Source organism: Myotis nattereri (genome assembly GCF_964212035.1).
Source record: "Myotis nattereri genome assembly, chromosome: 9".
In the NCBI taxonomy this organism is placed as follows: domain Eukaryota; kingdom Metazoa; phylum Chordata; class Mammalia; order Chiroptera; family Vespertilionidae; genus Myotis; species Myotis nattereri.
Window position 1 is genome coordinate 18,653,315 of NC_138084.1, and position 25,093 is coordinate 18,678,407.

General features: G+C 39.1%; 3 protein-coding genes across 3 annotated transcripts; all 3 read right to left on the reverse strand.

Annotated features, from left to right (window-relative positions):
• Window positions 1-310: 310 nt before the first annotated feature.
• On the reverse strand, window positions 311-1,255 carry LOC308525199 (olfactory receptor 5G25-like; the record flags this gene model as incomplete). Its single annotated transcript, XM_081099987.1, has 1 exon — window positions 311-1,255. One exon carries the CDS (start codon window positions 1,253-1,255, stop codon window positions 311-313), a length of 945 nt encoding a protein of 314 aa, XP_080956113.1.
• A 5,594-nt stretch (window positions 1,256-6,849) lies between these two features.
• On the reverse strand, window positions 6,850-7,782 carry LOC308524773 (olfactory receptor 5G3-like; the record flags this gene model as incomplete). The annotated part of the gene is made up of 1 exon (XM_081099319.1): window positions 6,850-7,782. The coding sequence occupies one exon, from the start codon at window positions 7,780-7,782 to the stop codon at window positions 6,850-6,852; it is 933 nt and encodes a 310-aa protein (XP_080955445.1).
• A 15,962-nt stretch (window positions 7,783-23,744) lies between these two features.
• LOC308524774 (olfactory receptor 5G3-like) lies at window positions 23,745-24,674 on the reverse strand (the record flags this gene model as incomplete). The annotated part of the gene is made up of 1 exon (XM_081099320.1): window positions 23,745-24,674. The coding sequence occupies one exon, from the start codon at window positions 24,672-24,674 to the stop codon at window positions 23,745-23,747; it is 930 nt and encodes a 309-aa protein (XP_080955446.1).
• Window positions 24,675-25,093: the final 419 nt, after the last annotated feature.

The window sequence follows — 25,093 nt, forward strand, 5'->3', positions numbered from 1 at the left end:
TGGTTATGACTACGGCATGTAGAATTTAACAAAGAACTTCTCATTTCCTACTCACAAAACCTGAGAATATTTTTAAATTTTTGGAGTTCAATAAAAGCTCAATTTAAAGCTCTCCTATTTATTCTTGCTGAATGAGAAAATCAAACTGAAAAAAAAAAATGTAACCTAAAGACACTAGATGACTTGTCAATTACACAGAATAATACAGAGTGATTCTCAACACAAAAGTAGGATTCCCAACACCCAGACCATGTTCTTGCGTATTGCATGTAGATTAGCTGTTGATCTGTAGTTCAAATGGTATTCTAGTTTATCTGCTCATCAGGAATTTCTTCCTTTCAAACATCTTTCTTAATGAATCCTTGACTTCCTTGTTTCTCAGGCTGTAGATAAGCGGATTTAACATGGGAATCATAGCTGTATAAAACACAGACACTACTTTATTGATGTCCAGGGATAAGCCAGAGCTCGGACATACATAGATAAAGAAGAGTGTCCCATAAAGGATGGAGACAGCTGTCAGGTGAGAAGAGCAGGTGGAGAAGGCTTTGTACCTCCCATCAGCAGAGCGGATCTTCAGGATGGTGATGATGATGTAAATGTAGGAGATCAAGATGATCAAGCCACTGAGTACTCCTAGGGCTCCAGCCAAGATGAAAAGCAAAAATTTATTGGCCTGGGTATCTGCACATGCCAGAGAAAGAACCGGGAGGAGATCACAGAAAAAGTGATTGATGATTTTTGGACCACAATAAGGTAGGCGAAAGGCAAATGTCGTATGGGTCATGGCACTTATAAGTCCTATGGTATACGGCCCTACCACCAGCTGCACACAAACCTGCTGGGACATAATGAGTGTATACAACAAGGGTTTACAAATAGCCATATATCGATCATATGCCATGGAAGCCAGGAGGAAACACTCAGTCACTACAAACTGGCAAAAAAACCATAACTGGGCGGCACAACCAAAGAAAGAGATTACTTTTGTCTCTGCAAAGATGTCAGTCAACATTTTGGGACTTATGACAGAAGAGGAGCACACATCCACAAAGGATAAGTGGCTAAGAAAAAAGTACATAGGGGTGTGGAGCCGGGAATCTATCCAAATGAGGGTGATCATCCCCAAGTTTCCCAGGAAAGTGACAAGATAAACCAAGAGAAAGATCACAAAGAGTACAACCTGGTGCTGGAAATGATTCGTTAAGCCCATGAAAAAAAACTCGATCACCAAAGTTTGATTTCCGTCATCCATTTCTCTGACTTAATCTGGAATAAGAAAGAGAATATTTTTGTTCTTTGCAATCATTTGGTAATTAAGGGCTTCTCATTTTTAAATCAGAATTTAACTTTTATTTTTCTACATTTCATAGGTTAGATTGACAAATAACACTCATGTTCTCCCCTAGTGGTTGTCATACCTCCCAATTATCTGTGCGATACTAAGTCACTGAATCTCACTGGATCCCTCAGTTTCCTTCTTGATCAAAGCGGGATTTTGGAGAATTATAAAATTTTAGATGTAGAAGTGATCTCTGGAGATTATCTAAGGTAAATCCTCTAAATGTATGAGGTTACATTTCTAAAAATCCCCGCATTGAACCAAGGTTATCTTAAAAACATTTCATAGAAAAAAGTATTGTGTGAATTTAATTAATTCAGACTAATACTCTCACTCTAGATAAAAGGTGTTAGGAATATAACTTCCTCATCAATTCGTTTAGATTCTAGAAAAAAATGATCAGTTGTGTTGTCAAAAACATAATTCTGGTGTCTAAAAATGGAACAGAAAAGAAATTGACTTTGGAAAATGATAAAAATTTTCAACAGCATCTCCCTGTGATGCTTTCTATTATACACACACACACACACACACACACACACACACACACACACACACACATATATAGTAGAGATGGAAAACAGGTTAGTTGTTGCCTGGGATTAGGAATGGTGGGAAAGAGGGTAGTGGTGTGACTATAACAGGGTAGCACAAGGGAGATCTCTGTGGAGATGAAATTGTATCCTGAATGTGGTGGTGATAATACAACTCTACATACATAATAAAATTATCTAGAGCTATACACAGACATCATATTGAGGTCAATTTCCTATTTTTCATGCTGTACATTTGTTGGGAAGATGTAACAATTGGGGGAAACTGGGTGAAGAGTACAAGGGACCCGGAAATTTGTATTTATTAAAAATAAAAAATAAAAAATAAAAATTGTGAGAAAGAATAGATGAGATGTAAGAAAAGAGAAACTGACAGTAGTACAAAAAAGGAAAATTGAGGAAGGGAGGCATACATTTCGGACCTTGAAATAACCATAACGATTCCAACAGCATAATCACACAAAATATTAGCAGGGTGTTCAGCAGCAGAACTATTGACAGAAGTCTAACAATATTCTCTTCTAAGAAAGCTGGGAAGAACTTTGGTTACCAAAAAAATTAATTAAATGAAAATGGGATGACCTCCTGTGGTCTCAGGCGATGGAGCTTAGAAAGAAACCGCTTCAATGGGTAAAGTGTAAGATTTGTCAGAAACTATAATAGTAAAATGTTTCAAGAATTCAAAATTTTCTAAACATAGAAACTCATTTCAGGTCCTTTATATTTTATTCATGATGACTCAGGGAAGATGGAAGCAAAGCATTTTGAGTGTCACAATAAATTTAGGTGTAAAAAATTATGAGGATGAAACTGGAGTATACCCATCCATGGACTCAACCAATGCAAACTATTGTGTGAAACCAATCATTTCTGAATGTCAACATGTATACTGTTTTATTTTTCCTAATCTCACCCAATCCAAAGAGTCTAATATAAAAAAAAAATCATGATTCTAGGTATGCATGTGACTCTGGGTGTGAGCAGCAGAGAATTCAAGCCAACTGATTGATAGGTTTATTTCCTACTTATAATACCCAATCTAGGTGAAAAAATTAAGACCCAGAGAAGTCAAAGTTTTTTAACAATAACATTCAATGAGCCCATAAATCTTGCAGCACATTTCAGTACGTTTATGCCAAAGGCAAAATTCAACCAAAATATACATTCAAGTTAAGTCATTTAAACCAAATGACACAGACTAAATATTCTATTTATACCAACACTTCATTCTTGGTAGGCTCAGAGATTATATTTTCTTGGGCTTCTAAATTTACTTTTCATATCTAGCCTCTTGAAGACAATTTAGGAAATCGCTTAACCTTCCTGTCTGAAGAAACATGCCCTGGACTTTGCCTGCTTATGTCTAAGTGAATGACAAAATTAACATTTTATGATATGAAAATGAATTACCCTGCAAATGTAGACTTGTCATTCTTCTCAGTTTCTTCAAGTGTCTAGGAAGATAAACAATAGAATAATACCATCTTGAAACCTGGGCCTTCCAACAGCACTTTAAAAAAGTGTTCATTGACTCCATTCTGCACAACATATACCAGTTTTTCTAAAGGACTGTTTGTGAATTGGAGCTAAGTCCCTCAAGGAGCCATAAGCTCAGGAGATCAGTCTTAGAGAGAAGATCTTAAAGTATTTAATGAGAAAATAATTTGGGGACTTTGAGTCAAGTGTAATTGCACAAAACAAAACTGTATCTTCCTTTGAGACCACCACGCACACACACACACTTTGAAATTCCAGTGTTGAGCCTTTAGCTGCTGCATAATGAGCAGTGTGTAGATTTGAGAATTTAAAACAGAGCCCTGCAGGCCAGCCAGGTGTGACTCAGCAGTTGAGCATCAACCCAGGAACAGAGTCACTGGTTCGATTCCCAGTCAGGGCACATGCCCTGGTTGTGGGCTTGATTCCCAGTGGGGATGTGCAGGAGGCAGCCAATCAATGATTCCCTCTTATCATTGATGTTTCCATCTCTCTCTCCCTCTCCTTTCCTCTCTGAAATCAATAAAAATATATTTTTTAAAAATAAAATAAAATAGAGCCTGCTTCAGAGAAAGTACAGTCAGAAGGTGACTCTGGGTACACAAAAGCACTAAAGACCCTCTGATTGGCTCATGAGCTACTGGGAAGGTCAGATCATTATAACCAGGGGGTTTGGAAATAGGGTCTGAGACAAGATGAGTCTCAAATGGAAGCTAAGATAAAGTTAAATAAAAATAAGGTGGACTAGAAAAATAAAGCTGTCTATGAAGCAATGGAGAGCTCTAAATTAGGACAGATTCTGTGAGAGACAAAATAATCCACTTTAGCTGCATGCAAATTTCAAATGTAAAAGGGGAAAAATAATTTGGGCTCTAATTTAATAAATATTTTAATATTATACAAAGAAGTTTGATTTATTTCTGTAAACAAAAATGACTCAAAGTATTTCAGAAAGCAGATAACATCTATTCATAAGAATGTTGCTACAGGACATTAGTCTTACCACTGGAGATGTTTATTTTTCAAGGTGTTATGAGAGCATTAACTCATTTGAAATCTCATAAGAGCCCAATAAGTGGATTAATAAAAAAGAACCAGATTCTCCAACCTCTTGACACAGACCCCTTTCTAATCTTGGGAAATGCAAAGCAGAATTCTATGATTATGTCCAGAGAGTTCCCTCCAAAACAAAGCATACACATCTAACACTCTTTTTATAATTAGCTGCACAACATTGCATGAAAGAATATATTTTCTCCTAATAATGTAGATTCAGATTGTTTCCTTTTATTTCCTCTACAAAATATGCTGGTATTCATATTTTCATGGCATAGATTGCCAAATGTAAGACAGATAAGTCAAAGATAATGTGAATTTTAATATAAATCATCAAATTACAAATTGTGTTACAAAAATGTAGCTAGCCACACCTAGTTACACTAGATATGGATAAAATTGTGGTTTATATCCAAACTAGAGGCTTAATGCATGAAATTCTTGTGTGGGTATGGTCCCTAGGCCTGGCCTGCGATCAGGACCATCTTCCCCAGCTACTAGTAGTCAGCCCCACCCCTGCCACCATCCACCCCCGGTTCCCCATTCGCCATTGGATGGTTGGTGCTTGACTGCCAGGGGAAGGGACTAAGATGTCAGCTGTTCCTGCCCACTTGCTGGCCCTGGCCCTGGCCCCACAGTGGTTGGCCATCAGGTGCTTGGAGCCTGCCAGCCGGGGAAAGGGACCAAGAGATGGTCAGTGTGCCTCATAGTGACTGATTGAGTGGTCATTCTGGTCGTTCTGATGTTAGGGTCAATTTGCATATTAGTCTTCTATTATATAGGATGGTAATCTTACTAAGCCTTGAATATAATCATTTTCATGTTTGCCAATCTAATAGATGGGGGGAGGGAGCGAAGAGCATTGCCTTATCATTTTGATTTCATTTACTCAAGCAATTGTGAAGTTGCTATATATATATATATATATATATATATATAGCATTTTCACATATAATATAATTATATATATACTAGAGGCCCAGTGCATGAAATTCATGCACCCTCTCGCAGTCCGGGACACCTCGCTCCTTACTGCCCACCTGCTTGCTGCTTCTCAGTGCTGCTGCAGAGGCGGGAAAGGCTCCCACCACCGCTGTTGCGCTCGCCAGCTGTGAGCCTGGATTCTGGCTGAGCAGCGCTCCCCCTGTGGGAGCACATTAACCACCAGGGGGGCAGCTTCTGAGTTGAGCGTCTGCCCCCTGGTGGTCAGTGTGCATCATAGCGACTGGTCATTCTGGTTGTTCGGTTGTTCTGCCATAACAGTCACTTAGGCTTTTAATATATATATATTAAATATATATATATATTATTATTATATATTATAATATATAATATATTATAATATTATATATTAAATATATATATATCAAATATATATATATATTTAATTCAGAACCATTGCATTTCCAATTGTATCAACTAGCCATTCATTTCTTGGTTTATTTCTCAGCTATATTTCATTTTACTATTGTGTTTCATATATATACTAGAGGCCCGGTGCACAAAAATCATGCACTCTGGGGTGGGGGGGGTCTCAACCTGGCCTTTGCCCTCTCACAGTCTGGGAGCCTTCAGGGAATGTCTGACTGTTGTGGAGGCAGGAGAGGCTCTCGCCACGGCCGCTACGCTCACCAGCTGTGAGCCCAGCTTCTGGCTGAGCGGTGCTCCCACTGTGGGAATGCACTGACCACCAGGTGGAAGCTCCTGCATTGAGTGTCTGCCCCTGGTGGTCAGTGCGCATCATAGTGACCGGTCGTTCCTCCATTCAGTTGATTTGCATTTTAGCCTTTTATGATATAGGATTCCAACACTTTCCTATTGAGGCATTAACTCATTGTGAGTCACTCGTGTTGCAATTGCTCTCTTTCTTTCTATTGTTCAACATTTAATAAGGTCAATGAAACATTTCTTAATGAACTCAATTGATCTTTCCCTTATAACATTTACTTTTCTGGTCTGGAATACAATATCTTCCCACATATAAGAATATATAAAAGTTCTCCTGGCCGAAACCGGTTTGGCTCAGTGGATAGAGCGTCGACCTGTGGACTGAAGGGTCCCAGGTTCGATTCCGGTCAAGGGCATGTACCTGGGTTGCGGGCACATCCCCAGTAGGAGATGTGCAAGAGGCAGCTGATCAATGTTTCTCTCTCATCGATGTTTCTAACTCTCTATCTCTCTCCCTTCCTCTCTGTAAAATATCAATATAATATATTTTAAAACAAAAAAGTTCTCCTGGATTTTCTTCTGGCATAAATTATATTTTCATTTTTTATTCTGCATCATTTCACAAAGGAGAAAACTGATTTGAAAGCAATATAAACAGCAATTTAGTATACAAGTAACCTGGTAATGGGCAGGAATTTTCTAATTCTCTAATTTACCATCCATCACTGAATCACATTACTGCATTTTTCTTTCAAACTTGCTCCTGAATGCACTTTTTACCTCCTTGTTCCTCACACTGTAGATGAGGGTGTTCAGCATGGGGATGACCACAGTATAAAATAGAGAAATCACTTTATTGATATCTAGGGAGGAACCTGACTCAGGAAGAACATAGCTAAAGAAAAGAGTCCCATACAGGATGCAGATGGCTGTAAGGTGAGAAGAACATGTAGAGAAAGCTTTCTGCCTCCCGTCAGCAGTCTGGATCTTCAGGATGACCACCAGGATGCACACATAGGAGATGGTGATGATCATGCCACTGAACAACACAATAGCTCCAGCCATGATGAAAAGCACCAACTTATTGTTCTGGGTGTCAGCACATGCCAGGGAGAGAACAGGGAGAATGTCACAGAAAAAGTGGTTGACCACATTAGGACCACAGAAAGGTAAGCAAAAAGTGAAGGTCTCTTGAATAATGGCATTTAGAATGCCCATGGCATAAGGTCCTGCCACCAGCTGCACACAAACCCGCTGGGACATGATGACCGGGTACAACAAAGGGTTGCAGATGGCTATGTACCGATCATATGCCATGGCAGCCAGAAGGAAACACTCAGTCACTACAAACTGACCAAAAAACCACATCTGTACAGCACAACCCATGAAGGAGATGACTTTTCTGTCTGGAAAGGTATCACACAACATCTTTGGAGCAACAGACGAAGAGCAGCAGATATCCACAAGGGACAAGTGGCTGAGAAAAAAGTACATGGGTGTGTGGAGTCTGGAATCTGTCCAGATAAGGGCAACCATTCCCAAGTTCGCTCCCAATGTGACAAGATACACAATCAGGAAGATCAAGAAGAGAATCATCTTCTGTGGAAAAGTATCTGTTAAGCCCAGAAAATAAAATTCAGTCACTGCTGTTTGATTCTTATCATCCATTGTTGGGTGGTAATCTGGTGCCGGGAGCCGGTCCATCCTTGCTGTTTCAAGGGACCTGGCATATATGGCATACTGTTCTTGATATGTTTGCTCACCTTCTTGGCACTATGTGTTTTAACCAAGGTCAACTCTCTGAGAAAGGTTGTTTCCCCAGGTAGGGATTTTCCCCTGAAGTTAGGGAGGGAATAAAACCTCTTAACTAAGTGCCAGGCGGGTAATTAATCACTTTAACTACGAACAATCATGTTTAAGCTACATAATCTTTACTCCCTGGAATGGAGATAAGAAACGCCCTAACCTTTGGAATAGAGATTGATAGGATTGGAATCAACTGGTATAAATACAAATGTAACAAGACAGAACTTAGAAGACAGAACCTACACAGAACCTAGAGACAGAAGAACTTCGCTGGAGAGAACATGGCAAAAGATCCTGGACAGAAACTGGCAACAGAACCTAGAGACAGAACCTAGCAAGAGAACATGCAAAAGATCCTGGACTGAACCTGACTATAGAACATGGCAAGAGAACCTGACTAGAACCTGGTGACTGAACCTGGCTGGAGAACCTGGACAGAACCTGGCTGGAGATCCTAAGCAGAACTTCGCTGGAGATCCAGACCAGAACTTGGCTGGAGATCCTGGCTAGAGATCCTGGCTAGGCTGCTGATCAACTGAACGCTGTCTCTGTGTCATTCCTTCTTCGCCGACTCCGTCCACACCTTTGGGGACCCCTGGACCTGCTGGGGTTGGACCTCAGCAATCTGGAATGAGAGCAAAAAAAAAAAACAAAAAAAAAAAAACACCCATTTTTATAGATCAATAATTAACAAAGGCTTTGAATCCATTAGCTTCCATTAATATCTATGTTCCTCAGATAGTATAAATATTTAATTTTACATCTCAATTGTACTTTTCTTCTTATACCAAATAGTTCAAACATGTAAAAAGTTATGGAAATGTGTATGTAATACCCTTGCATTTGCTACTCACTTTTATCAAGTCATAATATGCTATAAATAACTTTTAAAAAATCATGCAAAGTACAACAAGCATTCATGGAATTAGTCAAATGCCTAGATTCTATGTATGGCTATTTTGCTAGTTATCTGTGCAACTTGGGCAATTTATACTTAATGTCTATGGATTTTACTATTTATTTAATTTATATGGATTATCTACTATTGCCTTCCATCTCTTTAATGTCATGGTTTTAAACTGAAAGGGCGAGTCATCGCGGGGCCTCCCCACCGTTGTGATCGGCTCCCAGCTTACCCGCGCTGGGGCCGGGGGTCTTTGGGGCCCTCGAGGCCCGGTCGGAGAGGCCAGGGCCTACCTGGGCCAGCTGCCAGGCCCCATGAGGCACAGCCTGACCATGCTGCTGGCGGCCTCGTGCACCGACGCCCCAGCCCGCAGCGAGAGCCCGGGGCAGGCTGCCACCCGCCCGCTGCCCCCGGACCGGACCAGCGTGACAGCTGCAGCGGAGGAAAAGCGGGCGACCTCCACGTCTCCCTGCCGCGAGCGGCTGTGGCAGTGGCACCGGGGGTGGTGGCGTGTGCCTGTAGTCCCAGCTACTCGGGAGGCTGAGGCTGGAGGATCTCTTGAGCCCAGGAGTTCTGGGCTGTAGTGCGCTATGCCAATCGGGTGTCCGCACTAAGTTCGGCATCAATATGGTGACTTCCCGGGAGCGGGGGCCTACCAGGTTGCCTAAGGAGGTGATCACCGGTGCCCCCAGGGACTAGACAGAGGACATGGACTTCCTGTCTGGGCTGGAACTGGCTGATCTGCTGGAGCCCCGGCAACCGGACTGGCCCCTGGAGCCCGGGCTCAGCTCGCCCTTGGGGGGGGGGGGGGGGGGGCTAGGACTGCACCCTCCATCTTGCCCTGGGTCCTCCATTTTTGGACAGAGCCATGTGCTCGGCAGGGCTTCTTCCCGGAAGAAGCCTCTACTAGCCACACCCAGTATTTTTCTGGACTAGCCAATGATAATCAAGGGAAGTGCACGCCATCACTATGACCACATCCTGTGTAATGAGACACCGACTCACACCTGGCCAATCAGCAGGGCCCACAGTCTCCTCTCCTGCCCTTACTCCACCCCCCTATAAGACCCACAGTCCCATCAGGCCTCGCTCTCTCGGCTACTGGGCTTGCCGTTGTGTCGGTGAGTGTGGTGGACAGGGAGCACAAGCTAGCTTGTATTAAAGGACTCTTTGCTTTTGCATCGGACTGGCTGGCTCCCTGGTGGGCTCTTGGGAATCTTGAAATCTGGGCATGACATAAACATTGGCATTAGTTTCCATTTCCTTTCAGTTGAGTGGAAGGGTACTGACTAGTTCTGAATACACATCTCAGAAAAACACTAAAAATGAATAAAATGCATAAAACTTGCATGCGTTCAACTTGACCTAGTACCTCACATAACTGAAATGGAAAAGTCCTTCTACTTCACTCGTATTATCAATTACTTCTTGCTAATAAAAACTCTTGGTCTGCTATTTGTCATTGTATGCAACCCACATAGAGGGAAACAGACCTTAATAGAGAAGAAAAGAATGTATTAAAAATCTGAAGTTTCTTGCAGACCCGTAAGCAGTTACAGAGTATCAAAGGTCATGCTGGCCTTCTTGGTTTCGTTCTTTCTAATTTAAACCAGAGTGTCTCAGTCCATATTCCTGCACACATGTAGCCTGAGGGTCATCATGGGCATTGAAATCCCAGCACCTGCGCCACCTACTGCAGAGTTTGTGGACATCTATGGGAGGAGAGCACATGAAGACAGGAGAGAAAAACTCACAGCTGTGTCTCCATGTAGGAGCTCATTGTTCCTGACTCTCCTGTAACAAAGGACAGGAGAGGGTGGCTCTTTGAGCATTTCCAGCTCCTTCTGACTGTGAGTGGGATGGAAGCAGATGAATGGGTTGCACTGATGTCTTTGAAGGCACGTTCTCATGATGCAGAAATAACTCCTCAACATCACACCACCTGAGAAAACAACCAGAAACAGGAGCAGTACCACGAACAAGATGATGCAGCTGCTTCTCGGGAAACACTGATCTTCAGGAACATGTCCAGAAATTTATTTCAGGAGGAGTTGAATACCTAGACCCAGCTTAGTGAAAATTGTACATGGATATGATTTTGAAGAACTACAGGAACCTGTCTCCCTGGGTCTTGCTGTCTCTAAGCCAGTTGTGGTCATCTTTTTGGAGCCAATGAAGAATGTGAAGGGGGGAAAAACCACATCCATCCACCCAGCTATGTCTTCTGAAGACAACTAGGTCTTTTTACAAAAGCCAGGAATAGAATATTCATTCCATAAAATAATACTGAGTGCATATAATGGAGACAGAAGTTATCAGTGCAATGAACATTGGAAAAATTTAAACCAAGAGTCAAATTCTAATAAACATCAGAGAAGTCAGTTTCCAGACAATAATTATGAATGAGGAACACTCTTTGACCAAAAGTCAAATCACAATATACATAAAATTATTCATATTGTGTAGAAGACAAACAAATGAAGTACATATGACAAATCCTCTAACCAATCTTTAAATCATACTAAACAAAGGAGTATTCATACTGGGGATAAATCTTAAAAAGTATAATCCATGTGAGATTTATATTGAAGACTTACAGATGTACCATATGTGACAAAGTTTTTCATTTGCATTCATATATTACTCAACATTTGATCACTCATATTGAATCAAAGCCTAACAAACACAAAGAATGTGGTAAAGCCTTACTCAGTACACAAACCTTGCTCTATATCAGAGAATTCATACTGGACAAAAACAACACAAATATAAAGAATGTGGCAAAGCCTTTATTCAGTTTTCACAGCTTTATCAGCACATTTAATAGTATGAGAATTAATAGTATGAGAATCCTTGAAACTAAAGAATATGGGAAGAACTGCAGCCTCACTCAATATCAGGGAAGGTACACTGGGAAGGAATACTACTTAGGAGGAAGACTTTTGTTCAAAATATACACTTCACAAAAGCCCAAAGAATTTATGATTGACAGTGACTTTAAAGAGGTAAAAAAATTTAGGAAAGTATCCAATTGAAAATGAATTTTAAATTGTCAGAGAATTCACAGTAGAAAGTCAGTCAATAATAGTTTTCAGGTATTACTCTAAATAAGAATACTTATTATAGAGAGTAATTCAAAGTTAAAATTTTGATATAATTACTTTGGTTTTTTGTTTTTTTCTTTTTGGAGTGAGAGGAGAGGGAAGCGAGGGAAATACTGATTTGTTGTTCCACACTTATTTACGCATTCATTGGTTGATTCTTTATGTGCCTTGACCTGGGACTGAGCCTGCAACCTTGGCATGTCCAGACAATGCTCTAAGCAATTGAGCTATTCTGACATGGCCAGATAATTACTTTTTAGTGTGCTTCAAAATATCAAGAGGATTGATGTTTGGATGTGTATTGTTATTTACAGTGTATTCTATTTCATATTGACATTATTTGAGATATTTTGAGGAGAAAATATTAATGTGACTCAACACATACCAGTTGATGCCACTATGTTTCTGTTCCTAGTGTATATGTGGAATTATGGGGGAGATTGTTGTTGTATTAAAATCTGTGAGCTTCTATATAAAAGGTGGGTTTCACTCATATCAATTTTCCCATGGGAGATTAAGGGTATTGTAATACATAATGTACCAAGGAAATCTAAATGGAGATGCTGTTTGTGGTTAACTTAGAATGTTGTTATATGTTACTATGAAGGGTTTTTTTTTCCCATTAATGTAAGATAGAGGAACATTATAAATTTTAATTGCTTTTTCCAATTACTCTTTAAGGGAACTATGGTGTCAGTTCATTAAAATCCTAATGTATCTTCAAAGTAGCAATAGATAGAAGTGATGAACATGAGTTTATGAGATTGAAATAAAAAAACAATCAGGGATATCTGAGAAAGTATGGACAACTCATCTCTAAGTGCATAGAACTATATAAATATATATATACATATATATGTATATATATGTGTGTGTATATATATATATATATATATATATACACAGATATATATATATTAGCCCCATTCTGAAAACCAAAGAAAGCGTAGCTATCATATCATTATGTCAGAACAGTTACTCTCCTTAAATATTTGTAATGTGTAATTTGACAAATGGTCACATAGTCGATTTTGTCATGCTTTAATTAGTCTATGTATGAGCTTAATATTATTTTCATTAATAAGGCAGAATTAAATTATTAAAATAAAAAAATAATAAAAATCTGAATTCATATATTTGTTCATTTATTTCCTTTTTATTTTATTTTTTGTGACTGGCTTCTTCCTTTTTATTTTTAATTAAATTTATTGAGGTGACATTGGTAATAAAATTATACAAGTTTGAAGTGTATATTTCTATGGTATTCAACAAACATTTGTGATTACCCTCTGGACCCTGGGCAAAGCCCTAGACACTGCAGCTACATCTGTGCAAAAGACAATTTGTGAAATAAATGGAGCTTACATTCAAGTCAGACACAAGACTATAAACCAACACATAAATACATAATGAATACTTGTCTATTAGTACTCTAAGGCTGCCACACCAAGTAACCACAAACATGGTGGCCTGAAACAGTAGAAATGTATCTCTCACAGTTCTGGAGACCAGATGTGTGAAATAAAGCTGTCAGGGGGCCTCACTCCTTCCAAAGGCTCCAGGGGAGAATCCTTCCTTGTCTCCTCCATCGTCTGGTGCCTTGTGATCCATGGCTTATGACTGATCAACTCCATTGTCTGACTCTGTCTTCCCATTGCCTTCCTCTCTATGTGTCTCTATGTCCTCTCCTCTTTTTCTAAGGTCACAGTCATTGGATTTGGGCCTCACCCTAATTCAATATGACCTCAACTCAAACTAATTACAACTGCAAAAAGTCTATTTCCAAATAAAGTCATATTCTGAAGATCTGGGTGAACATGAATATTTGGGGGATACTTTTCTACCCACTACTAGAATAGTAAATGTAAACATATCATAGAGAGCAAGAACTGCTATGAAAACAAGAAAGAATCTCAGCTCAAAAGCCACTATATCTGGAGCACAGAAGACAAGAATCAGCACAAGCTGGAACCAAGTGAACCTAGAATCAAACATTGCATCTTTCTGCATATATAGCTTTGTCTTGCTAGCATATGTTCAAGAGGAATGAAAAATACTTAGCTCACAGAGCTATTTAAAAGTAGACTAAATAAAATAGCCAAATAGCTGTTACATAGTAAGTGCTCATAAAAATTAATCCCCTACTCCTTTTTTCTCTTTTACTAAGTTTTTCTAGAACCTTGGGTCAATATTAATATCTCCTTCATCATAATTCCATAGCACCAAAGCATCCCTTTAAAACAGCATTTATCAAAAATATTACATTATTTCACAACATAGAACAACTTGAGCAAGGAAAATCTGCTTTATTAGTATTTGTGTCCCCTGTGCTTATCAAAGTTCATGGAGGGGCAGGGGGCTAGGTAGTTGAACAAACAAATTCTAACAAAATAAAATTATGACTATATTTTCAACTGTATGTTTCTTCAACTGAGCATTATCCCGGGACAGTATCATATTACAATTATGAAAACAACTTACATGTCAGTCAGATTCTTGGCAAAGAAAAATGGAGGGAGCAGGTATGATAACACAAACAAAAATAGTGATAATCTCAGGTGATGCTGTCCAACAATTGACCCACAAAAAGTCACATGTAGGACACTGTGTTACAGTCATCGGAACATTCTATTCAATGTGTGGTCTATGAATCAACATCAACAGCATCTCCCAGGAGCATATCACAAATGTAAACTCTGAAGCCACACTCCAATTCAACTCAATCAAAATCTGCATTTTCAGCCCAACTGGTGTGGTTCAGTGGTTGAGCCACCTATAAATCAAGAGGTCACTGGTTTGATTCCTGGTCAGAGCACATGCCTGGGTTGTAGGGCATGCAGGAAGCAGCCAATCAATGGTTCTCTCTCATCATTGAAGTTTTTCTTTCTCGTTCCCTCTCACTTCCTCTCTTAAATAAATAAAAAAAATTAAAACTCTGCATTTTCACAATATCCCCAGATGATACACACACACACTCTAAAGCTTCTAAGCACTATCAGAGTCACACACATTTCTATACATATGAACCTCCCAGTGAATCACCTGTGTAAACAAGGATAGTAGTTGTCCTATGATATCTAATAACATTAAATATAAAATTGAATTGCCATTATGGTACAACTGTAGTTGGCAAAAGTGGTCACATATTTTATCTCCCCAGTAAATTACTTATGGAAGATCCCTGTGGATTGTGTTTGCTTTAGTCATATGAGTGAATATTACTTAATGATATTTCTTATACAAATCTAAGCTTTCAACAGAATTCTACTCTATTGCAGGTAATAGTTTTATTTATTTATAAAATGGGTTCATACAATGACAGGAAAAATAATGAAATAGAATTCACAAGTAATTAGTTTTGAAAACATATGTCCAAAACCCACCAGCAATGGAATACTGGTCATCCTACATCACCGAATTCTGATTAAAATGGAGATATTAAATGAACATTTGGTTCACTCAAAAATACATAAAGACCTGCTATTTAGGTTTAAGAATCATGCAAATTTTCTGTTTAGTGTGACGAATGCATAAGACTATTTGAACCCAGGTATTCTATTTGGAAAGCTTAAAACACTAAGTTGGCCATATAATAAAAACTATATAATTTTTTATTTTGGCTTAACCAAAATTGAGCAGACTTACCTCTTTCATAAAATCCCTATTTTCCTCTTTTAATTACTTCAAATTTTGTGAACTTATGGCCTCAGACTGGAAGAATTGAGTATCTCCAATGTGATGTTCTTGAAGCATCATGAATTCTTACTTTCATACATGAAGATGGATTATCTCTATCCTGATTAACCTGGTATTTACTAACACATATGAAATAATTCCTTGCCTTTTCTGACTCTCATATATTGTACAGTATGAAGTACATATTTCTCTTGCAAGTTTGAGTCAATTGGCATCTAATCCCAAAAGAATCTGAACCTCAAGAGTCTACATCCATAGAGAATAAATTAAAGCAAAATAGATAGATTGGAGTCTGAGCCAATAGTACTTCACAATGGGATTTTTTTTTCTCAAAGGAGGGACCTGAAAACAGTACTCACATCTAGGGGCCATCTTTGAGAAGTGGAGCAAAGTGCCTTTGAACAAGAAGCACTCAGTACTAAGAGACAGAAACTCACAATTCAAATACTGTATCTGAAAGTTGAAACAAAACTGCACATAAACTTGGGAATACCTTGTTTTAGGTTTATTTACAATGACTGGGGAAAGTCCTCAATTGGGTTAAGGACTACCAAAGTCCACTTCTACACAATAACATTTGTTTAGGGGTTAAAAAAAAACCCATACACGCATTTCTGTTTATCAGTAAAATATACTATATTCTTAACTTCTAAATCATTCATGTTACGTTATGCCCAAGAACAGGGCTTTACCTGGAAAATTTCACCACACCCATGATCCTAAGTGTTCTAGGACAGGTTTTATGAGATTTTAAGAAGAGCTCATCTTAAGAAATCCCCTTATGCTTCGAGCAGGAGGAGAACAAAAAGGAACATTTTTAAATACACCACAGCACTCTCTGTCCCTATGCTCACCCTCAGGAGAAACTAGTCAACCAGAGCCTACTCGGGGTTGTATTATCAGAGCCTAATTGACCCAAGGGCAGGGAAATGCCCAATTTCAGACCCCTCCAGCCATCCGCTTGGGAGGAGGGAAATACCTAACCTCAGCCCACTCCAGGAATCCTGTCCCCATTTATGGGGGAGGAAAAGAAACTTAGAAACACTTGTGACGTTCACAACGCAGAGGCAGCGCTTCACTGAGAGACTGAGTCCTAATCATGGTCTACAGAACACTCCCCTCCCCCTTTGCCTTGTCACCACAGCACTCAAGGCTGATTGGCATCAGTTCCTTTCACTCAGTACATCATGTAGGCCTACCAAGAAGAAATTACAAAGCATACAAAAGGGCGAAAGATGCAATTTGAAGAGATTGACCAAGTAGCAGAACCAGACGTGGCAGGGATGTAAAATTATCAGGCCAGGAATTTTTTTTAATTAATATTTATTGTTGAGATTATTACAGATGTTCATCTTTTTTCTCCCCATAGTTCCCCTCCACCCGGTTTGCACCCTATCTCAGGCCCTCATCACCCTACTGTCTATGTCCATAGGTAATGCATACATGCTTATGAGATCTTTGTCTAATCTCTTCCCACATTCCCCCACACTCCCTTCCCTCTGAGAATTGTCAATCTGTTCCATTCCCATGTTCCTGGTTCTATTCTATTCACCAGTTTATTCTTTTCATCAGATTTTTTATTCATTTGATGTTTAGATTCAATTGTTGATAGATATGTATTTGTTGTCATTTTGTTGTTCATATTTTTTTTTACCTTTTTCTTCTTCTTCTTCTTAAAGAATACCCTTCAGCATTTCATATAATACTGGTTTGGTGGTGATGAACTCCTTTAGTTTTTTCTTATCTGTGAAACTCTTTATCTGACCTTTAATTCTGAATGATAATTTTGCTGGATAGAGTAATCTTGGTTATAAGTTCTTGCTATTCATCACTTTGAATATTTCTTGCCACTCCCTTTTGGCCTGCATAGTTTCTGTTGAGAAATAAGCTGACAGTCATATGGGCACTCCCTTGTATGTAACTAACTGTTTTTCTCTTGCTACTTTCAAGATTCTCTCTTTGTCTTTAGCCCTTGGCATTTTAATTATGATGTGTCTTGGTGTGGTCCTCTTTGGACTCCTCTTGTATGGGGTTCTCTGTACTTCCTGGACTTGTAAGTCTATTTCTTTCACCATAGGGAAAGTTTTCTGTCATTATTTCTTTAAATATGTTTTCAGTATCTTGCTATCTCTCTTCTTCTGGCACCCCCATAATTTGGGTGTTGGTATGCTTAAAGTTGTCCCAGAGGCTCTTTACACTGTCTTCATATTTTTGGATTCTTCTGGTTGGGTGTTTTTTCCTTCCTCATATTTCAAATCATTTATTTGATTCTCAGGATCCTAGAGTGTACTGTTGAATCCCTGTATATTATTCTTTATTTCAGTCAGTGTATGCTTAATTTCTGACTGGTCCTTTTCCATTTTTTTTTGGCATTCTCACTAAGATCTTTGAAAGTCTCACTAAGTTCCTCAGAGGTTTCTAGAAGATTCTTGAGTAATCTTATAACTGTGGTTTTGAACTCTATTTCCAGTAGTTTGCTTTCTTTCATTTCTTTCATTTGTGACATGTTTCTTTGTCTCCACATTTTGGCTGCTTCCCTGTGTTTGTTTCTATGTATTGGGTAGCTGTTAAGTCTCCTTGGGTTGATAGAGTGGCTTTGTATAGTAGGTGTCTTATAGGGTCCAGTGGCTCAGCCTCTCCAATCACCTGAGGTGGACACTTGGTGCACCCCTTTGTGTAGTTGAGCCTTGATTGCTGTTGGTATCACTGGGAGGAATTGACCTCCAGGCTAATTGGCTATGAGGACCAGCTGTGTCTACAATGGAAGAGCTGCTGTGCAGGAGACACCCTTATGGGGCAGGACTTGCTTCAGTGGGGCTTTGGTGCTCACTGAGTCTGCCCCTTGGATGTCGCTTATGGATGTGAAGAGTTGTAATCTGGTATGGTCTCACACTGACCACTGGGTACCCTGGTTCTTGGGTCTCCAGGGAGCTACAAAGTCAGCCACTGCCTGGGGCTATCCAGCAGGAGCTACAGAGAGATCTTCAGATTTCTCCTCTTTGTATCAGGTTTGGAAGTGTCCAGATGATGCCCAGCTGTGAAGCAAGGCAGGCTGGTGCTGGTGCCTGGCCTTGGGCCTTTTATTGATAGGTTTGGGCCTACCTGACCCAGCTTCAGCTTGTTTGACAGAGATTTAGCCTGAGAAAGGACAGGCCATTCATGTGCAAAAGCTGCTGCACACAGCTTGGGTGGAGTTGTAAATTGGGTGGGGCGGGTCTCAGGGAATCACCAAGGCAGAGCAAACAGAAATGGCTGCCAGTTATCCCTACACCAGGGAGGTCCCAGCACAGGAACAATGACCACTGTGAGTACCTCTGTCTGGAAGAAAGCCACCCGAGTTCCTGCCCCAGTGCCAGACAGTTCAGTTTCTCCCCATATGTGTCTGTGTCCCTCAGAGTCTCACCTGGCACTGGAGCTCAGAGGAAGTGGGAGCTTGTAAATTTAGTTCTTGGTGCTGGCCTTTTAAGAGGAGCAGCTGGGTCTCCAGCAGCTTGTGTCACTCAGCCCCAATCTGCACTGGTTTTTATGGTCTGTAGTTCTTACTGCCCATAGGGACCTCTCTCCCCAGCTCTGAAACCCTGGGGTGGGGTTCTGGTGTGGACCTGGGACTCCTTGCTCCTCCATGTGGCCTCTGCAGAGGCAATCTCCCTCCAGATTAAAAAAGCGACATACCTGGGTGCTAGACCAGCCCATTCTGTGCCTCCACACTTCCTACCAGTCTCGATGTGCTTTCTTCTTTATTTCTCTTGTTGTAGTACTTCCACTCAGCCAGCTTTCTGGCAGTTCTGGATGATGTTTGTTCTGTATTTTAATTGTAATTTTGATGTGGTTGTGGGAGGCAGAAAGTAAAGGCATTTACCTATGCCACCATCTTGGTTCTCTTTGATTTCTAGTTCCCAGACCAGGAATTTTAATCAATTATAATTAAAATTCTTAAGATCAAAGATATAAATAAAATGGAAAATGCCTTTGATGGGCTTATGAGTAGACTGGACATGACTGGGGAATACAATCAGTGTGCTTGAGGATCTATCATAGAAACTTCAATAAATGAAAAATATAGAGAACAAAGAGTGGAAACAAAACAGATCAGAATATCCTCCTTTATAATAAAAACCCAATGACCGAATGGTGGAACAACCAAAACAACTGGTCGACCAGTCACTATAATGCGCACTGACCACCAGAGGCCAGACGCTCAATGCAGGAGCTGCCCCCTGGTGGTCAGTGTACTCCCACAGTGGGAGTGCCACTTGGCTGACCAGGATGAGCGGTGCTCTCACAGCCAGCTGATCCCTGCTGGCCACGTTCCCCACCAGTGCACAAATCCTGTGCACTGGGCCTCTAGTCTAAGTATAAAAGGCAAAAGCAGACCCCAGTACTTGAGTTCTGAGTAAGAAAAAATTCAGAGCCAGGGCTCAAACTTGCAAGGAAAAGTTTATTCAGCAAGCAAAGCAAAAGTACACTCAAAAGAAAGTTTTGAGTGATGGCTCAAAACACTGTCCCGTGGTGTGGGCTAGGGCTCCTTTCAAACCCTTGGATGAGGGTTTCTTCTTGGAGCTGACCTATTGGGGTCTGTCTGGTCTTCTCCTGTCCTTGTATGAAAGTCAGATAGGGCTTTTATCTAGGCCCCTTGATCTTCTCTAATGGAGGACAGAGTACAGGGTCTACTACATAGCTAGCTGCATGCCACTGGATAAAGGTCAAACGGAGGATCAAACCCTAGAAACGTGAGACGATCTATGGGATGAAATGGCACCCTACAGATGAAGTCCTGATTAACAATATTTATTTCTATTACCCGCTCTCCCATTTCTGCCCATTGCTAGGTAACCATTGCTAGGTGCCCAGGACTTTCTGCCGTGGTGACATTCCATATCTGGCCTATTGTCCTTCTCTGCTCATGCCTATCTGACTGCCTACCATATAAGTTCTGTGGGACAGCTGCAAATGGTGGAACACGGTGAAAAATGGAGCTATAAAAAGAAAAGGGAACGAAAGAAACAGAAGAAATATTTGAAACAATAATTACTGAGGATTTCCCCAAATGAATCTTAGATATCAAACTACAGATCCAGGAAGCTCACAGAATACTAAGCAGGATACATACCGACAAAAATTATGCCTAGGCATACAATTTTCCAACTATAGAAAATCAAAGAAAAAATTCTGAAAGAAGCCAGAGACAAAATACACTTCACAAATATAAGAATTATATATGACTTCTTCTCAGGAATCATGCCTCATGAAAATTGATTACTTTCCCCCAGGAACCAATATTACCAATTAGATTTCAACATGTGAAGACCTTAATTGATAGAGGATTTTCCTACTGGTATTAGGACTTACTCACACTTTATAAAATAAGGAGAACCACTTAAAGTTGTACAGGGTAAATGGAAAAAATGCATCTTCCATTGAATTTTGGTGACTGCCTAATATGAAAAATCAGCTGGGAACATTTCTCACTATTAAAAGCAAAACAAGAATTTATCCTATTGTGCATTGTGTTGCACTTAAAAAGTCGAATAAAAATAATATGATCTGATAACAGAAAAATAACTAGAGGGGCTCAAATTCAGGTTGGATAATAAGGGTCATTCTCTGAGCAGAAGAGACATTTAATCAGTATATGGAAAATAAATAGAGTTATCCATGTAAATATGGAAAAGAATTCTCCTAAAGGAAAATACATTAGAATATCGGAACAATAACTAAAGCAGGAGGAAGAGAGTCTGACTGAATGTATTTGCATGTATTTGGAGGAACGCAATTAAGGCCATTTATAATTATCACTGGCTTCCTGGTGTTCTCTCCCCAATCTCCCTCCACTAGATTTTGCATCATAAATGTTTAAGAAATAATTTAAAAGACAGAAAATACTTCAGGTCTTATACTAGGAAATAATGATCTCAAACTTGTGGCTTGAGACAAGTTATATAATGGAAATACAGAATGAAACACTTTAAAGCAAAATCTGACTAGGAGAGACAATTTTTACCTTTCTAGATAAAAGTAAAAAAAAAAAAAACAACACATTACCCTTTGTCACACCTAAGCCAGAGTTTTAACAATTAGTAAAATGGTGCTGGAAAATTACACAAGGGTGACAGTTAACAATGTTAATTGCATATAACCTCTGACCTATCTGTCTTACATTTGGAAATCTATGATTTGAAATGTTATAACATCAACTTCAGGGGGAATAAAAGAAAACACACTGAATTTGTAACATTAGGAGAAGCAGACATTTTTTTCTATGAAATGTTGTGCTACAGAAACTATGAAATGTACTTTCATATGGCTATATATAAGATAATATTTAGTACACTTTCATATTTCATCATATTTGCATTGTGTCATTTTTAAGAGCATTTTGTTATTTCAAAGTCTTTAATAAAGATAAAACTTACCACTATGTGTAAAATCAAAGACTCCAGGAAGTGGAGGAAAATTCAAATCCTTAGAGAAAAAAATGAGAGATTTAATTCACCAATGTTAAAAAGTGCTTCATGAAATCAGACAATGTTGGAGTGTAGAGTAGCCTTAAGACATTGAGCCCAACCCCTCAATTTATTTATTTACTAATATATTCATTAATTCATTCATCCTATCACTCATTCAGTTTTGACATAGATGGAAGTTTTTGAAAAGTGAATTTTAATTATAAAATTAAACATATTTGTTGTAAAACAAGTTCAACAACTTAGATGAGAATGATCCCTTTCCTACTCCAATGTCACACTACTGAACTAACCAATGTTAACAGCTTGGCCTGTAGCCATTCACACTTCTCTCTATGATCATGTACATACCTACGTACCAACATAATTTACACATTAGGTGGATTTTACCCTCACCTCCTCACCTTTTTTTCTTTCCTTTTTTTTTTTATATAAATTATGATCAGTTCTACAAATTAAGCTTTGATTTGATTCTTTCACATATATCAGTGATTTTGTCAGAGAGTTTCTTCCAAATCAAAGCATGAACTTATTCTTTTTATAATCAGCTGCAAAACACTTCAAAAAAAGAATATTTTTCTCCTAGTAATGCAGATACAGGTTGTTGTTTTTTATTTCCTCTACAAAAGATGCTGTAATATTTGTTTCTGTATCCCTATTTCTAAAGCATAGACTTCCAAATGTAAGACAGCTAAGTCAAAGATTATGTACCTTGCATTTTAATAGCAACCATAAAATAACAATTACTGTATGGCAATGTAGCTATTTGCACATAGCTACTAGTACATTAGCTATGTATAAAATTGTTGCTCATATTGAATGGTAACCTTACTAGCCTTGCAAATAATCATTTTAATGTTTGCTAATTTAATAGATGAAAAAAATTTTTGCCTTGTCATTTTGATTTAATTTACTCAAGCAATTGTGGAGTTAAACAATTAATATATATAATATATAATATATTTAATCATAATTATAATATATATATTTAATTTAGGACTATTTGCAAATGTGTCAATTAGACATTCATTTCTTGGTTTATTCCTCAGCTGTGTTTCATTTTCCTACTGTGTTTTATATATGTATTCCAAAACTTTCCTATTTGAACATTAACTCATTGTGAGTCACTTGTTTTGCCATTTTTCTCTCACTTTCCATTGTTCAACATTTAACAAGGTTTATGAAACCTTTCTTAATGAACTATGTTGATCTTTTCCTTATGACATAACATAAAATATCTTCCCAAATATAAGAATATATAAAAGTTCTCCTGGATGCTGAACCAGTTTAGCTCAGTGAATAGAGTGTCGGCCTGCGGACTGAGGGGTCCTGGGTTCAATTTCGGTCATGTGCCTCAGTTGCGGGTGCATCCCCAGTGGGGGGCGTGCAGGAGGCAGCTGATCGATCTCTCTCATCGATGTTTCTAACTCTCTGTCCCTCTCCCTTCTTCTCTGTAAAAAATCAATAAAATATATTTTTTAAAAAAAGTTCTCCTGGATTTTCTTCTGGCACAAATTACATTTTCTATTTTATTCTGCATCATTTCACAAAGGACAAGCCTGATGTAAAGAAACATAAACAGTATACAAGTAACCTGATAATAGATAGACTCAGGAATTTTCTAACTCTCTAATTACCACTCATTACTGAATCCTACTACTGAATTTTTCTTTCAAACTTGCTCCTGAATGCACTTTTTACCTCCTTGTTCCTCACACTGTAGATGAGGGGGTTCAGCATGGGGATGACCACAGTATAAAATAGAGAAATCACTTTATTGATATCTAGGGAGGAGCCAGAGTCAGGAAGAACATAGATATAGAAAAGAGTCCCATACAGGATGCAGATGGCTGTCAGGTGAGAAGAACACGTGGAGAAAGCTTTCTGCCTCCCGTCAGCAGTCTGGATCTTCAGGATGGCCACCAGGATGCACACATAGGAGATGGTGATGATCATGCCACTGAACAACACAATAGCTCCAGCCATGATGAAAAGCACCAACCTATTGTTCTGAGTGTCAGCACATGCCAGGGAGAGAACAGGGAGAATGTCACAGAAAAAGTGGTTGACCACATTAGGACCACAGAAAGGTAAGCAAAAAGTGAAGGTCTCTTGAATAATGGCATTTAGAATGCCCATGGCATAAGGTCCTGCTACCAGCTGCACACAAACCCGCTGGGACATGATGACCGGGTACAACAAAGGGTTGCAGATGGCTATGTACCGATCATATGCCATGGCAGCCAGGAGGAAACACTCAGTCACTGCAAATTGACCAATAAACCACATCTGTACAGCACAACCCATGAAGGAGATGATTTTTCTCTCCAGAAAGATGTCCCACAACAACTTCGGAGCAATGGAAGAAGAGGAGCCAATATCCACAAGGGACAAGTGGCTGAGAAAAAAGTACATGGGTGTGTGGAGACGAGAATCTGTCCAGATAAGGGCAACCATTCCCAAGTTCGCTCCCAATGTGACAAGATAAACAAAGAGAAATATCAAGAAGAGAATCATCTTGACTGGAAAATGGCCTGTCAAGCCCACAAAATAAAATTCAGTCACTCCTGTTTGATTCTTGTCCATTGTTGGGTGGCAATCTGTAATGAGAGCAAAACAACCCTTTTTTATAGATCAATAATTTAAAAAGCCATATAGCCTTTGAATTCATTAGCTGTCAATATCTATGTTCTTCTGATACTGTAAATATTTGATTTTACAGCTCAATTGTGCTTTTCTTCTGATACTAAACAGTTCAAACATGTTTAAATATTATGGATATATATATATATATATATATATATATATATATATATATATATATATATACCACCTTTGTATTTTTTACTCACCTTTATCAAATCATAACATGCTATAAATAATGTTTTCAAAACTCATGAGAAGTACAACAAGCATTCATGGAATTAGTCAAACTTCTGGGTTCTATGTATGGCTATTGTGCTAGTTATCTGTGCAGTCTGGGCAATTTACATTAATGTGTATGG